This window comes from Mesitornis unicolor, unplaced genomic scaffold (assembly GCF_000695765.1).
Source record: "Mesitornis unicolor isolate BGI_N332 unplaced genomic scaffold, ASM69576v1 scaffold179, whole genome shotgun sequence".
Classification (NCBI taxonomy): Eukaryota; Metazoa; Chordata; class Aves; order Mesitornithiformes; family Mesitornithidae; genus Mesitornis; species Mesitornis unicolor.
In genome coordinates, this window is record NW_010208998.1 from 75,492 (window position 1) to 91,146 (window position 15,655).

General features: G+C 39.8%; 1 protein-coding gene across 1 annotated transcript in view; it reads left to right on the forward strand.

Annotated features, from left to right (window-relative positions):
- The window catches only part of LOC104547124 (synapsin-2-like), a 115,885-nt gene that overhangs the window by 64,558 nt on the left and 35,672 nt on the right, over positions 1 to 15,655 (forward strand). The window contains exons 6-8 of the mRNA XM_010192703.1: positions 7,383 to 7,445; positions 9,829 to 9,971; positions 15,094 to 15,168. Coding sequence (XP_010191005.1) covers positions 7,383 to 7,445; positions 9,829 to 9,971; positions 15,094 to 15,168 — 281 coding nt within the window. The remainder of the gene's footprint in view (positions 1 to 7,382; positions 7,446 to 9,828; positions 9,972 to 15,093; positions 15,169 to 15,655) is intronic.

The following is a 15,655-nucleotide window of genomic DNA, read 5'->3' on the forward strand; positions in this document are numbered from 1 at the left end:
CTAACGTTGAACAACTCATTTCTGTTTTCTAGAAAGATGCAAGAAAATAAAGAGGGTAGGGGATAACCTGCTGTATTTGTTGGTGTGTCCAGTATAGAAACAAGGTGGGAAACCTGACTACAGTCAAATTTGTGATCAGCTTCATCTCTCCTCAATGGGAATTCTGATTTTGCACAGGACTCTTAATTCTGGAGGGGCTTTGTTGTGATCCTCATTAATTTTTACTGTGGAGCATAAGCATCTATCAGCATTATTCTGGTTGTTAATTACCATCATTGTTTCTGCTAACGGTCCCCAGAGACGTGTATATTAAAAACACAAGGTCTCCTTCTGCTGGATCCACACATGCAGAGTCCTGTGGAGTGAACTATGGCTTCCCTTGAGCTCCAGAGCAAACTCACACTGATTTTATGGTATTTATCTCTTCCCTGGGAGTTAGGGGGGCGAAAGGGGTTGAGTGAGGTGCACCACCCTTGGAGAGGCAGTGCTGCCAGGTCACCTCTGCTCCATCCTTCTGTTTTGCCCTTCCTCACTGTATCTGCTCTCTCCTCTTGCTGCCAGCCCTTTGCAGCTCTGCAGGATTCCCGCAGCAGCCCTGCCTTTGACTGGGCTGTACTGGTGTGCCATTGCCCCACACTGCTGTCTCTCCTCTGGGTCTGGCTCTTCCCAGGAGGCAGGCCTGTGTGTCCTGGTTGGAGACTCTGTAGAGCACTGAACAGAAAGGTTGTGGAGTCTCCTTCTCTGGAGACATCCAAACCCTGCCTGGACGTGTTCCTGTGTGACTGCTCTGGTGATCCTGGGTTGGACTGGGGTAGCTTTCGAGGTCTCGTCCAACCATAACCGTGCTATGATTCTGAGATGCCTGGGTACACCCCATGAGTATTTCTCTGGCGGGCTTGAGTTTGATACTTGGAGTCGTGTCAAAGAGCACTGAACCGTGTTGCATAGAGATTGTCCATACAGCTTTTTCAAAAGGTCTCTAATTATTATAGGATATGCAACAGACACCTCACTGGCCCTTCCAGCTGCCAAGTAGTTGGCATCTACACAGTGTCTTTTGGTTGGATGCCTGCTTCTGGCAATGTGCAGACTGTAATTGGTTATCTGTATTGATTTTATTCTCGTTCCATTGTGGCAAATGAGTCATAATTTAGAATGGTAGCAGGCAGCTTATGTAGCTTATCTGTTGTCTTCTTGGTGCTTTGCTAAGTTCTTTTCTCTCTGGTTCTCCTTTGGGATTGCATTTATTTTCCCTTGAAACTTCTTTCAGTGTAACTGATACAGTCACAGTGCACCTCCTGTACGAGAGCTGTTCAATCATGTAGAAAAAGCAAAATTAGAAGAGTATTTCACAAAATACATGAGCTTTCATGGATTTTCAGTTCCAGTGCCTCCATACTATAGCCTGCCTCAAAAGGGAGAGTATTTATACCTGTCACTTCTTAAATACTACAGTAAAAAACCAACACGAAACAAAACAAAAAAACCCATACAGTTTATAGTCACAGCACTTTGGGTAATTTATTTATAAGGTGGCAAATTATTACTTGGTTGTAGAGGCAGCAATTTGCTCTGAGTAGTTGGTTGAATGGTTGGAATGGGATGAAGCACTGACATGCCAGCATCAAAACAGAGTTTGTCTCTGCAGAGATCCTGAATTCTCCAAAATTTCTGCTGAAGCTCTGTAGGATCTGCTTTGTTTGATTCACTGCTGTTATACTTAATGTTTTGCTTGATAAAGACAATTTCTGTTTTCATGCTGTACAAATATTTTTCTACCATCAGGTCAATTCTATGTTGATTTAGATAACTGTTCTTTTTGATTGAAAAACAGTTGTGGAGACAATGCTAGTTTAGATTGATTTCCAGGTTCAGATTTACTCGACAGTGTCACTTGTCAAAGTTGACTAAGATCATGGCAAAACGTAGATTGATTTCAGTGAGCACCAAAAGAATTGGTTTCTCAAGATCCAGTTTTCTAAGGTGGTGTTAATGGCAAGGGAAGGACGGGGTGGAAGGGGTGCTCAGAGCACCCTTTTTGCCTCAGCTCCCAGTGATTTCCGTGGGAATTGAGGTGGCCCAGCATTTCTCTGGGACCAATCTCTATTGCACCTACACAGTTTATAAGCCATTTTAACCCTCTGTTTTGAATAAAGAAATAACAATTCAGGTGCATTTTCCTTTCTTTGGTTACTTGACACAGTACTTTATCCACTGGATCTTTTAGATTTCTCGAATGCCCATATTTCTAAAAAGACTCTACGAAGCATTTCAGATTCTCCTTGGGCTTGCCACTTGTGTAAAGAGGGTGTAAACAGGTAGAATTTTACATCTTGTTTATTTTCTCAAGATACTCAACACCTCTGAATTGCTCTATTTTGAAGAGCTGTTGAAGCCTGATGTGATGCTTCTGCTCCTCTTAATTGTGAGGAATATGCTGAGCTACCTCTGCTGGCGAGGAGAGCGGCTGCAGGGCTGAGCCCAGCCTTTGCTCCAGCCTGGGCTTTCTTAAACCCAGGAGCCCAGAGGACGCACATCTCCCGCTTGTTTGTTGACTTAGGACTCTTCCTGCCTGCTTCTGGGAAAGAAAAAGTGAATCAAAGGCCACCTTCATTATTTCCCTTTTAATTTCCTTTCTCCAAAGTAAGCAGAACAAAAATTAGATTTAGTCTGATGCATACTCCACAAATAAATTACATGGAACTAGAGTGGTTAAATGAACTTTGCTTGGGGGTTTATTGGAAAGATAAATATTTAAACACTGAATTGGAGGTAAGTCATGTTTATGCAACATCTAGAGGTTTTCTGTTGCTACTTTTCCCCCCACCTTCTTTTTTTTCCTATTGTGGCTTTTTTAGTCAACTCAACCATGAAGACGTTAAAGCCAGGGTGAATATCACCTTCAGAAACCTGTGTTTTCTGTATTGTTGCCAGCAGAGGGCTTTTGTTTTATTATTATTTTTGGCAGATGATCTTTTCCTAGTTTTATATGCAGCTTTTATTAGATTTTTCGTTTTCATAAGAAGAATTCGAAGTAAATTTTCAAGAATTCAAATTATGTCTTGAAAATAAAATAGCTTGTACTATATAACTCTAAGTGTTGTTCAAAAATACCTAAATTGCAGGAGAAATTACAAACCTTTGAGTGCTTTAGTGTATGAAACTTATATTTTATTAATTTATTTTAAGTTAATAGAATTACAGTGAAGACATTGCAGATAACACTGCAGTAAACCAGACTTAGGAGCTTCAGAAAATTTCTCAAATAGGAAAGAACAGGTATTATTTCCATTACATATGGGAAAACACCAACACTAGTACAAATGAAGGCTGTACTGATTAACTATATAGCCATCGACTGCTACCTGGATAACAGAATCACAGAATAACCCTGACTTCAGGTTGTCACTGAAAAATGGGATGAGAATAATTTATCGACACCAGCGTGATGCAGATAAGCAGACACTTCTTTATTATGGCTGGGGACGAAGGGGAATAGTTTCACCAACCCCACACACCTTGCCTGGTGTGTTTACACATTACAAAGGATATGTACATGCGTATGCATACAATTTCCCATAACAAATATAAAATAACTCCTCCTACTCCCAGTCATGCGCAGTATTTGCAGAAATTGGGTCTGGAGGTGGCTCTGTAACCCCCACAGACCCCAGATTTAAAAGAGAGACCCTTCAGTGACCTTGGGTCAAACACTTGGCTGGAAAAGCCGAGGGGCTTGTTTCATAAACAAAGGTCTAAGGCTCCAGTAAACTTTAAAGCAATACATTTTTCATCCTTGGTTTATTTTACAGAATGGGACATTGTTGGTGATCACTGTTTTGGTTGCTTGGTTGTATTTTTAGGTAGGTGTACGTTAAGGTAGATGCACCTACAGATAGACGCACTTTTAGTAGAGGTACTTTTTAGTAGATGGACTTTCAGTGGATAAAACAAACTGTAACTAAAATAGGGCCTGGGCTATGCATAGGTTCATTAGCAGCTTTAACATTTCTAAAAGAGATATTTTACATTTACTTTTCCTATATCCATAACAAGGTTACAGAAGCTGATAATGGTGCCTGCAGGTATTGTGTCAGTCTATCCAACTGGAATGCCCCTTTCTACAGTAAAAAGCGTGATAAACAGTTTTATGAAGTATTTAGGTGGCCACATATTGAACATTAATAGAATAAAATGATGCTTATCTTTGTGAGCTAATAGTGCAAAGAATCTTCAGTTTTAAAGTACTGGTGCAGATGAGATGTTAGCAAGCAATGGTAATAATTGTCCTTGCATCAGTAAGCGAATCATGAAGTAACTGGCTTTTTAGATTTTCATGTGTATCTAATTAGAAGTGTTTCTCATTGTAAGTCAGCTTCATTGTTATCAGAGAACTTGAAATTTATACTCTCTAGAGTATGATGGCCAGAAATTAAACAACTGAAATACCTATAATTGCCAGAATTTAGCAAACAGCATTTAATTTTCAAACTTGAACCTAGTTAAGAGTGTATGGGCTTCATAGCTAGAGAAAATGAAAAAAATAAGTATTTTTAGTGGCTAACCGTGATGTTTTTATATAGAGATCTCTGGGCAGTGTTACCAGCTATAAAAAAGTCCTACAGTGCCAAAACCCACCAGGTCTCCGAGTTGTATGGAAACAGGGATTGTTGAACCTACCAGCACAAGTTTATACATTTCTGTGATCTCAAAGTTGGTGTTTAATCAGACAACCCCTTCAAAAATTATTGTGGTAAAACTGTGTCGCACCTTGCAGTGAACTCACACTCCATTCAGGAAAAAAAAAATGAAGTAGCGTTTGTGACCAAGAGCCTTAGGTTTGGCTCGAGTTTAGAAGAAAACAAACTGACAGGGTGGGAGTATGTGTGTCAGAAGGGGATGTCAAACCTCTGATCGCTACACAAATCCTGAAGAGTGAACCTAAACTCACCAGACTAATGGCGCTGCCAGCTGCCTCTGGTTACAATGCGTGTCTTGTTTCTTTGTAAGACACCAGCTCTGTTTATTTTGTCAGGTTCACTGGAAGGACATAACTCGTCTTGCTTTGTTCATGTAACAGGGTTGTTTTTTTTTCCCTGCCACTGCTGCTACACTGGAACTGCATGCACAGAACACAAATGTCAGTTTAAAGGAAATCATAGCGGTGAATCCAGCAAGGAGAGAGGTATGAAGTACTTCTTAGTGAGAAGTACTATAGCAAACTACTGATTCTACTTGTTATTTTTCATTGAAGTGCATTGGAAATGCAGGTAGCAGTATGGTGTAAAAATAGTGTCATTCTTCACAAGTACAGTGTTAGCCGTATTTGTCTGCCTTCTATGCTACTGGTGTTTTTCTGTCTGACATTTGAAATGCGGTGTTTGCAGTGTTCAGTGCCTTTATCGGGGCTGGGCTGTGGTGTACCACAGGCAATCTTGGTATCAGACTGCAGGGCAGAATCAGCTCTATTGCCTTAAATGATGTTAGCGTGTTTTTCTGAGCAAGAAAAGGGAGTTTCTTCTTCTTTTTTTTTTTTAATTTTGAGGTAGTGTTTTTGTTCCTGTGGCCCGCAGAGGATTCCGCAGCTTTGGGATGATGGGAAAATACGTGGACTTCTTAATGACGGGAGTGCTGTTTGTGTTCCTGTAGTTAGAGGGCTGCCAGCATTTCCATTACAAACCCTGGGTCCGTGGTTTATAGTTCAGTCATGAAAATGTGGTGCTGCCCTCCTGAATCTTGAGTAAGGCAATGATTTGTTCCCCCTCCTTCGCAAAGAAATTTAGGGGAAAAAAAAAAGTGGCTGGTTTTAAAATATGAAAGCAATAAATAAGTGACTAGAAGTGGACTATGCAGGACTTTGTATTCCTACAGTTTATCAAGAACTTTATTTTTAAATAGCGGTAAAGTTGACCTTTACTGTATAACGCTTTTGCAAGTGCTTTTGACTGTTTTGAAACTAATCCATTTTCTTTTTCCTACTTCTGTGCCTTAACTTAAATTGATTAGATTAAACAGAGCTGTAAAAGAACAATTAAAAGTATTTTGGATTTAAAGACCAACCTTTGAAATGGTTCCTAAACAAGAGTTCAATAAAAGGCTTTCAGAGTATTCGTAGGTAGAGATCCCTACAGTGTTAGTCCCCTGAATTTCTGCAAAAAATGCAAGTTACCTTTACACAGGCACCGAAATGTGGCACCCACAGTTGCACACATACCATAAAGCATGAAGAGGTGGGTTTCAGCATGGGCTGCTTGCTGTGGTGGTAATCCTGGGTTTCAGATCTCAGGGATGCCCTGGCCGAAGGGCAGGAATTAGGATTGCAGGAATTTTCCATAACTGCAAGTCTTTAAATCAAATCTGGTTTTCTTCTGAAAAGACACAGCATTGGGTTTGATGCAGAAATCAATGAAAGACCTCGGTGGCCTGCGTTGCATAGATGACAACTGTAGGACTCTGTAGTTTCATCATCTCTTAAAATTTGGTACTCGATGAAGGTTTCAGAGCCTGTAACGTTTACTGTCCCGCTGCTGCCCAGTTTAATTACATGTTGAGGGTGCTCAGTTTTTTATTTCTAGTTATAATCCTGTTCTACTAAGTATTTGTATTCATACTTGATTGATAGGAGTTCAGTATGTGTACATTTGGGGTGGAAACAAAGAGAAAGAAGTGACGGTTGTACCCATGACTGGGAGATCTAAAGCTTCATCGAATGAATGATGGAAGTCAAACTGGTTATTCACAGAATTTGCTGAGAGAGAGAAGCATTATCAAAGATTATTCATATGTTTGTGTATTTGATTTCTTAAACAATGGCTGAATGTAATAATTCATAATAATGTTGCATTCTGTGCAGAATATGGAGCCTTCTCTACGTAACTTGGGTATTCTGTAACAGAAGCTAGGATCTGCCTTTAAAGAAAGTTTTTATGGTGCATTAGACATCATTGCTTCATAAGCGGTCACAAAAGAATTTACAGCCTTGCTCAGTAATGGAAAGCAAGGAGAAAAGAAAAAAGGTGATTAATTTGACAGCGTTAATGATTCTAACCTTGGAGATTGTGAGTTTATGGGTCAGAAGACACAGCAGCAAAACATAAAATAGGAAACAGCAGAAAGACAGTTGAAAAAGTGAAGTCAAAAGGAAAACATACAGAAAAGTTAAGACTGAAGTACACCAATTATATGGGGAATATATGTTGGGAATAACCTAGCACTCAGAAAATAGACACAGTAATTCATCAGAACACGTAGTCTTAACGTAGATGAGTAACAGTTCGAACACCCACATGGCAAGAGCTGCGTTATGGTAATATTGAAATACTTTTCCTAAATGATGTAGCTAACACGTGCTATCTAACACGTCTTTTTGTTTTCCCCCTTAGCTAACCATGCCAACATTTCCTGTTGTTGTGAAGATCGGACATGCTCACTCAGGCATGGGCAAGGTGCAGATGCTACTTACTGCATGTTAGGAGGCCGGGTGTTTGTCTAAAATAATACGCATGTTCTTTCATTTCCTGGGTATTTTAACCTTTCACTGTCCAGATTCTGTCCGAGATCCCTACCCTTGCAAATCTTTGCTTGTATGTTATTCAAGAAAGCACCTCTCTTTAGGAAAATATTAAAACACATCATAGATTTTCACACTGATGTCTTTTCAGTGTATGCATTGTCCTGTACAGGACGTCCTTTGAAACATGAGGAGATGCTTTCTTGAAGCAGAACCTTATTTATTAATTGGGTTTACTGCAGTGAAACTGAATCAAGGTCTGTTTGCACAATTTTGGACCTGGAAATACAGGAAGGTTTTGCCTTGGTTCTTGCATTAGTTTCAGCTTGATACCTAACTTTTCTTCATTTCCTGTCTTAATGTATTCTCTGTGATTGTTTCATCCCACTGTATAACTGCTGCTTTCTTTCTCCAAAGTAATTGCATTTCAGTGGTGAGTACAGTTGTTTTGATATCACTTATCTCACAATGGTGATTCAATGGGATGTGACTTAAATCCCACTTTCATTGATATCTGAGAAAATTTCTCGTCATAACAGATTAACCACTTCCTCTCACTGAAAACACTTCAGTGCTTTAAGTGTTTAGATTTTAAAACAATTCATCAGAGAATAGTTACGTTTATCATCTTGAATCTCCAAAAGCTCCATGAACATAATATTTACGACTAGAAATAGAAAACTGCTTTAATTGTATTTTATTCAATAGTTATGCTAGTTGTACTCTATGTTATGTTCTTTTCCCTGAGTGTTTTGCTTTATTTTGTACTTAGTAAGTCAATGGAAATCCAGCAGCCAATTTAATTCAGAGCAGAATTAACCACTAATTACTTAAACTGCAGCTTCTATGGATTGCATATGTGAAGTATTAGAAAGTTTATACTGCACTTTCAGTATTCACCTCTCATTTATAAAAAAGGGAAATACTTCCCAGAAATGTCCGGCATATCAAATGTCTGGAAATAAATGCAGATTTTCTTAGCTATAAAATATTTCAAATCCTACAAGATTACATGCCAGTCTTTTGTAGTGCAATGCTTACTGGTAGAGTCCAAGGAAAGGTTCTGCTCATGCCCCAGGCCCCCTAAAGGCATGGCTAGGAGCAGTGTTTCTGTCGGTCAACATTAGACTTGCATATGCAAGTAAGTTTTCAGAAACTAAGTTGAAACCAGGCCTTGTGCCTGGTTTTGTCGCTCTCAAATGGCAAATTACTCTGTGTTGTTCTCTGTCTGAGAGCTGAGAGCAACTGCTTAGGCCTTAGGACTTCTGTTAGCTTCACCAGGCCCCATTTAATGTGCAAGGCCCATCTCAGCTGTGGTGCTCTGGCCCACATGTTCCCTTTGAGGAACTGGGTGACAGTGGAAGCAAACACCATGGTGGGCTTGCAGAGAGTTGCAGACTCTCCTAATATTAGATAACATGAGAAATACCAATCCCTGCCTCTTTTCTTCACCTTTCTGCAATGTGCTTTGGGTCAGTGTGGTGTTTGAGGCCCAGTTTCCCCCTCCCATTTTCTACTAGCCCAAAGACTTCTCTTCTGAGTCACTTTTTCTCCCCACTTCATCAACCACAGAGATGTGCCCTCCCTGTCCGAAAGTAATGCCTCTACCCTCCTGTCCTCTGAAGTCTCCTTTTTCCTCTCACCCTTAATCAACATTCCCCACTTTTCCACCTCCCTCTTATTTCAAGATGTGAGAGTTGGTGGGTTTAGTGCCATTCCCCTGCTTCACAACTGGGAAATCCTACTCCTCGAAAGCCTGATTCCCTGCAGAGAAGGGGGGGGGGAAAGAGAACAACTGGTGCTGCTGCCTGGAGCCCAAACCCTCTGTGCTCCACATGAATGGGTGCTCATCAGGATGTCACGACCCTTCATCTGCTCCCTCCTGGGAGACACATGGTGTGATAGCATGTGGGGAGCTCTAGATATGTGCAGTTACCTGAGCAATTTACAGAATCCACAAGAAGTCCATATGAATTAGTGTTGTGTATTGTCACACCTTGAAAAATGCTAAAGCCTGCAGAGCTAAAATTAACAATCAGCGCTAAAAAAAAATGTAAAAGGAAACTAAAATTCCACTGTCTGAAAATTGCTTTTTACAGATGAAAAGGTAATATTTTGCCTAGAAAAATAGGTACTTTATTGCAGGAATGTTATAGAATCTAAAAATCAGAGAAGATATCCATTACTTTTTATATAAACCGGTGCTGTCAAAAACCATATTTCTCATAAATGCCATTTGCAACTGATTTCTGCGTTTTATTCCTAATTGCTCTTTTTTCTTTTGTATATGCTGTTTACTTGTGGCGTGATGACTGCAGATCAAGGTAGACAACCACTACGATTTTCAGGACATAGCCAGCGTGGTAGCACTTACTCAGACCTACGCCACTACTGAACCCTTCATAGACTCCAAATATGACATCAGGATCCAAAAGATAGGCAGTAACTACAAAGCATACATGTGAGCCAAAAACTTATATTCTTTCATCTTTTTGTCTCAAAATTGATAAGCACCAGTAAGATTAAGACTGTTGGATGAGTCTCTGAGCTGATGTGGTGACTCCGTGCCTCCATTGCCATACTCTCTGGAAAGACAGTATTTTAGACTTTCTAGATCTATCAAGACTCTTATTTAAGTTGCTTGTGACTGGGAGGAGGAGAATAAGACAACAGGTGAGCTTACCAGAGTGGTTTTCCTGCTAATCTTTGTTTATTTTCTCAGTTAAAGAAAGGAGCAGTTGGAAAGGGACTTGGTTTTGTAGAAGACTTGTTAAATCAGATTCCTTTGCTGCTTTTCACCAATTTAGGTTTAAACTTTCCTCTCCCTCTAAGGATATTTAGATGCCATTCATTCACACAAGCCTGAAGTATAACACTTGAATGTAACAAAGTCCTTTCTTTTAACATAACGCATGTAAGAAAAACTAATCTTACAATGGCCTTCACATATATGGATGAAAATCTCTAATTTCTGAATCCAAGTGTCTGTTCAAAGATCATCACAATATGAGAGGCTAAAAGGGTGTTTCCATTTCAGAGACAACATTAACCTAGAGCAGCAGAACGTAGTAGTAGAGCTATGGTAACTCTATGTATATTTTTACTCTGGTTCAGTTATCAAGCAATGTAATCTGACATACACTCGTTTCATTCATGTTTTCAAGACTGGTTGGATCTTCTCATGTATTTGTGAGGCAGGGGAAACGTAACAAAAGATGAATAGAAATACATGCGTGCATTCACAGATGCACACACACACACATGCAAAGGTATTTCTCTAGGAACTCCTGTAAGATGGGAGGGATTGGAGATTTCCTATATGTTGACATTAGTAAGGTCCAGACAAGTTCTTTATCAGTAAAAATAGTTGAACTCCAAGCAAACCATAAATACTAAAAGAATCAAAAGTTGGAGCTGGGTTAAAGAAAATGCATAAAATGTATTATAATATTAAAGACAGAGTTAGCATTAAGTCTCATGTAATGTATGAACAGCCAACAAGCTCTATGAGGAGGTAGAACCTTTTGCCCAGGGTAGGGGGAAGGAGCAAAATAAATCAGGTGGATATTGGAAGACTACATATTCCTGTCTTCTCCCCTAAGACATTACTGTCATGAGATCAAAACTGTCTGAGTAACTGCTGGCCTCTTCTGACTTATGACTGGAAGGGGTATTTGAGAAAGAACTTCAAAGATGAGGCCTTTCAGGATCAGCTCGGTTGTCCATCTGCCTCTCACCGCACACCTGAGGGGCCTCAAGAACGCACAACACAGAGCTGGGTGGAAATACTCTTCCCATAGGTCAGATCCATCCAGTAATATGGACACTCAGTCCTTCTGCTTTCTTTTGAACCTGAAACTATCTAAATTTTGAAAAACAATGTGTTGGAAATGTGAGTTGTACAGGCAGAACAGTCAAATAGCTTGTGAGGATTGAAAGTTTTCTAGAGTCCTTTGTTGGTGACTTTCAGTGTCCTACTGATGCAGGGCAGAAACTCTGTAATCCAGACTACCTACAACATTTTAGGTGTGTTGGCCCTCTTCCACCTCTCCCTGTAGGCAATAAGAGTCATAAACAAATGCTTCTGAGTGATACAGCTTTTTAAAAGCCCCTGGCTTCTCCAGGAAAGTTCACTCCAGTTCTACTTGTTTGTCTGACACTGGTGTTGACTTTTTCTGGCCCCTTATCTGGAGACATCCATCCTGTTTTTTCTAATAGCACCATACTCCTACATCCCAAGGCCACCTCTTTCCTCTCTCTCCAGACCACATCTTGGTCCAGCCCCACCACTTTCCCAGGCCATGTCTACCTTTGTTTATTTTAGTCCTTACCTTATGCCTTACCTTTGTCACTGCCCAGGCTCTCCCTTGTCCCTTGGTGCCCTTCAACAGCCTTGTTCTCCCTCTGCTCCCAGTCACCAGTCAGTCATGTTTCTCTGTCTCAGACCCTTGCATACAACTAATTCTGCCTCTCCAGGGCTAGGATGCTGTTTTTCTCTCTCACTGGTGATTTGACAGGCAGATTTCTTATACTGTGCTACCCATCCGTCCCCTTCTCTGTTGCTGGTAATAAACAGAGCTGACTTGTCTCTCTTACAGCTCCCAAGTGCCACAGTCTTAGGGATTTTTTACTGGTCATGACACCACCAGATACCCACAGTCAGGTGCAATATTAGTAACTTGATGGCTCCTTCCCTATGGTAGAAATGGGACCTCCTACATTTCATAGGACAGAACCCTACATTTTTTCCTTCCACTTGAAATGTAAATGCTGTTCAGTGTCTAGTGTAATTTTGGAAGTGTCAGCCATGGTAAATTTATAATTTTCAAACATAAATGTTTCTTCTTCACCAAAGAAGCAGTTGGCCTAAAGGACAGCAAAAATAAGCTAAAATGACAGCCTGTTCCTCCTACCTTTTATTTATTTTTAAATTTCTACTCAGAAACCATGGGTTCATCCAAATGCTAAAAGCCTAGCAATCATTTTTCTCTAGATTCTTTCATGCAGTTAAATCACACACAAAAATGAAATACTGATCCATTGTTACAAAGCATCATGAAAAGGAGATTTACCAAATGTCTGAAAAATTCTTCGTATGCATACATCTCCATTATGTCAGTAGAATATTGGTTTACAGCTGGTTCTCATTTTGTTGTGTGACACAGGAACAGAGTACTTAGAGAGCCACCACAAAAAATGCCAGCTGAACATTTGTTTTTGTAGTTTAAAGAGAGTTATTGAGAGCTTCAGTTTTATAATTTTGTGGGAAATTGTGGTATAAGTGGATCCATGACTCACAAAACACTGGTGCTTATCATCTGTCAGTAGAGATTATAGCCAAAATGCAACATTGGATCCCTCTAAATACCACAGCTCCCCAAACGCTTTGTGACACACACTTAACTGCACTCGGTACCATTACAGAATTCATCTGACTTCAAGGAAATAGAGTTTAAAGGGTCGCACACAATGAAGAAAAACAGAAACACAGAAAACATTGCATTTTAAATCTCCTCTCCAAAAGCAGTAATCTGAATCCATAACTGAATGTGCTTTGATCAAAAGCTCAATAAAACAAACGTGGACAATGCCAACCAAAGAAAGACAGTGCTATAGAATCAAACCACTACACAAGAATTGTAGGTAGACATTTCTACATATTTTTTTGATACCAAGTCCCTCGCTGTCCAGACAACATGGATTGTGTGCTTTGAATGGTACTAAATAAAGCAGAAAGGTGTTGGAAAAGGGAAAGCTCAAGTTACTCTGAATTATTTATACTAATCCAATTCCTTTTCCCCCAATTTGAAAACAGTTCTTTCTTCTTTGCAAAGACCACATCAAGTGAAAACATGTTAAGTGTAAGTGTGAAGTGTTAGGAATTGTTTTCTATATTGTTCAGTGTTTAGTAAGAGAGGAGGAAGAAACAATGTGAGAGACACTTAGCAGTTATGAGAACAAAGCGAAGAAGGGCAGAAAACCTACATATTTCAGTAGAGGAAATCACATATCACATACAGCAGTCATATCTGAGGTTTAAAGTGCCAGACGGTCTGGTCAGGTACTTCTGTATCACTTCACCAGAGCAGCCCTGTTGTTTTGGAGGTCTTCTGTGTCACAGACCTCGCGTTGACGGCTCCAGCCCCCAGATTACTGAGATTACAAGAGTTAGGTCTGTGTCTGGAGCATCCCTCTGAGTCCTCCTCTGGGCCCTGCAGCATCCTTACAGCCAGCCAAGCGGCCACTCGTGAGACTGCGTCACGCTGCGAAGTGAAGGCATGGCTTAAAGCAAACCATCTTCTTCACAAAGCAGCGCTGAGATCACAGCAGTGCAGCTGAGGATCTTCAACTAAATACTTGCTAAAAGTCCTCAGGACAACTTATTTTTTTCTGATTTGGTCATGTCTTGCTTTTTTAAAGACACCTTAAATTGTACAATGCAGCCTTTGGGAAGTCTGCAATAGAGTTGGATTTTGGTTTGTGAGAAGCATTAGCTCTCTGATGCAGAATATGTGTGTAGAGTAGTAATGAACTTAACATTTTTGATTTGCAAGTGCACACATATAAATAAATATCACTTGAGAAAAGGAGCAGAAATCACAAAACTGCTGGGCAGAGTTACCTTACACACAGCACTCAACGTGCACCTTCCCCATTCACAAGTTCTCACATCAACAAAGAATATGGCATCTTAGAAGAACTTTATGCTTTAAAACTCAGCTAACTTTATGAGACTCCCATAGAAAAGTCAACATTCCCCCGTAATTGCTACTGACCCTTGTAATTAGGTTAATAGAAAAAGGGAGAGAAAACTATAGCTGCTGCCCAGTGTACTTTTGATACATTACAGATGTTCCTATTATTTCACTAACTGGAAACACTTCATAATTTGTATCCTTAGCCTATTCCCAGTACAGCATTTAGGTTTCAGAAAACAGTACTCTTCTCAGCCCTGGTAGCACTCCTAAGGTCTGAGGAGAAAAAAAACTTGATTAATTATTTTTTTTCTTAGAGATTAAACAAAATACGGTATACTGAAACCTTGCCATAAACTATTGAGATTACATTTGTAAGAGTGAGAACTGGAGGAGGATCCAAAATCCAGCTTTAAAAGAGATCTGAGATCACTTTGGAGATGTGAAAACCATCGGTATCTTGATTTTCAGCTATTGGGACCTAACTGCAGCGGTATGGATTTGAAACGAGAAACCTAAGCTTCAGATTCTTGCCATTTGCAGTAATAGTATGTTGTGGGCTATTCAGCCCATTTGTAACTGATAGCAGCTTGTTACTAATACTTTCACTTAATCATAGTATCCTTTTTAAAGTCTTAAATGAGTAACTGAGGAACACAAGTTTCACAGCGTTGTCATGCTTCATAACGTGCCTACGGTGAAGTGAGTACCATGACAATTGCGATGCCTGTGGGAATTATTTGCATTTCAGATCTTCTGTTATAAGCTGCCAGATATCAAAATGCCATGTAAATATTGCAATAGTATTCACGTGAAAATCAGAAGAATTTAAGAGATACTGAAAATGTAAGGCCACTGCCTGTCTTTGTAATGTTTTCCCCCTTTCAGGAGAACTTCCATATCTGGAAACTGGAAGACAAACACGGGCTCTGCAATGTTGGAACAAATTGCTATGTCAGATAAGTAAGTCGAGTCTCATGTAAAAGGTAATTAAAAAAATTAATGGAGTTTTACTTTAAATTTTTTAATTTAAAAAAATACAAATAATCTTGTTGATGTGCATTTCATAGTAAACGCTTGTCTCCCATTCATTTTGGAATAAACCCTTTGAATTAGGAGAAAGAACATGAGCCAGGAGCTTCCACAGGACTTCGTCTCAGAGTTAACTACCCAAACTTAGTACCACCCTTACATGCACCCTTGGGTTCCTACATCCCTATCTGCAAATAGAAAACTACTGGAATTCCCTTCAGAAAATTCCAATTTTCAGATTCAACCTGTCAGTTGTTTCTTCTGGTTCATTTGCCTTCTTTTACCTAACAGTCTTACCCCATGCCAAAGCGTTTTAAACTTTTCTTCTTCTACATCATCTGTTACAACGAAACAATCTGGTCCTAACTTCGCCTCTTTACATCATATTTCTATTTTCTGCTTTCAATCCTGAAATCTG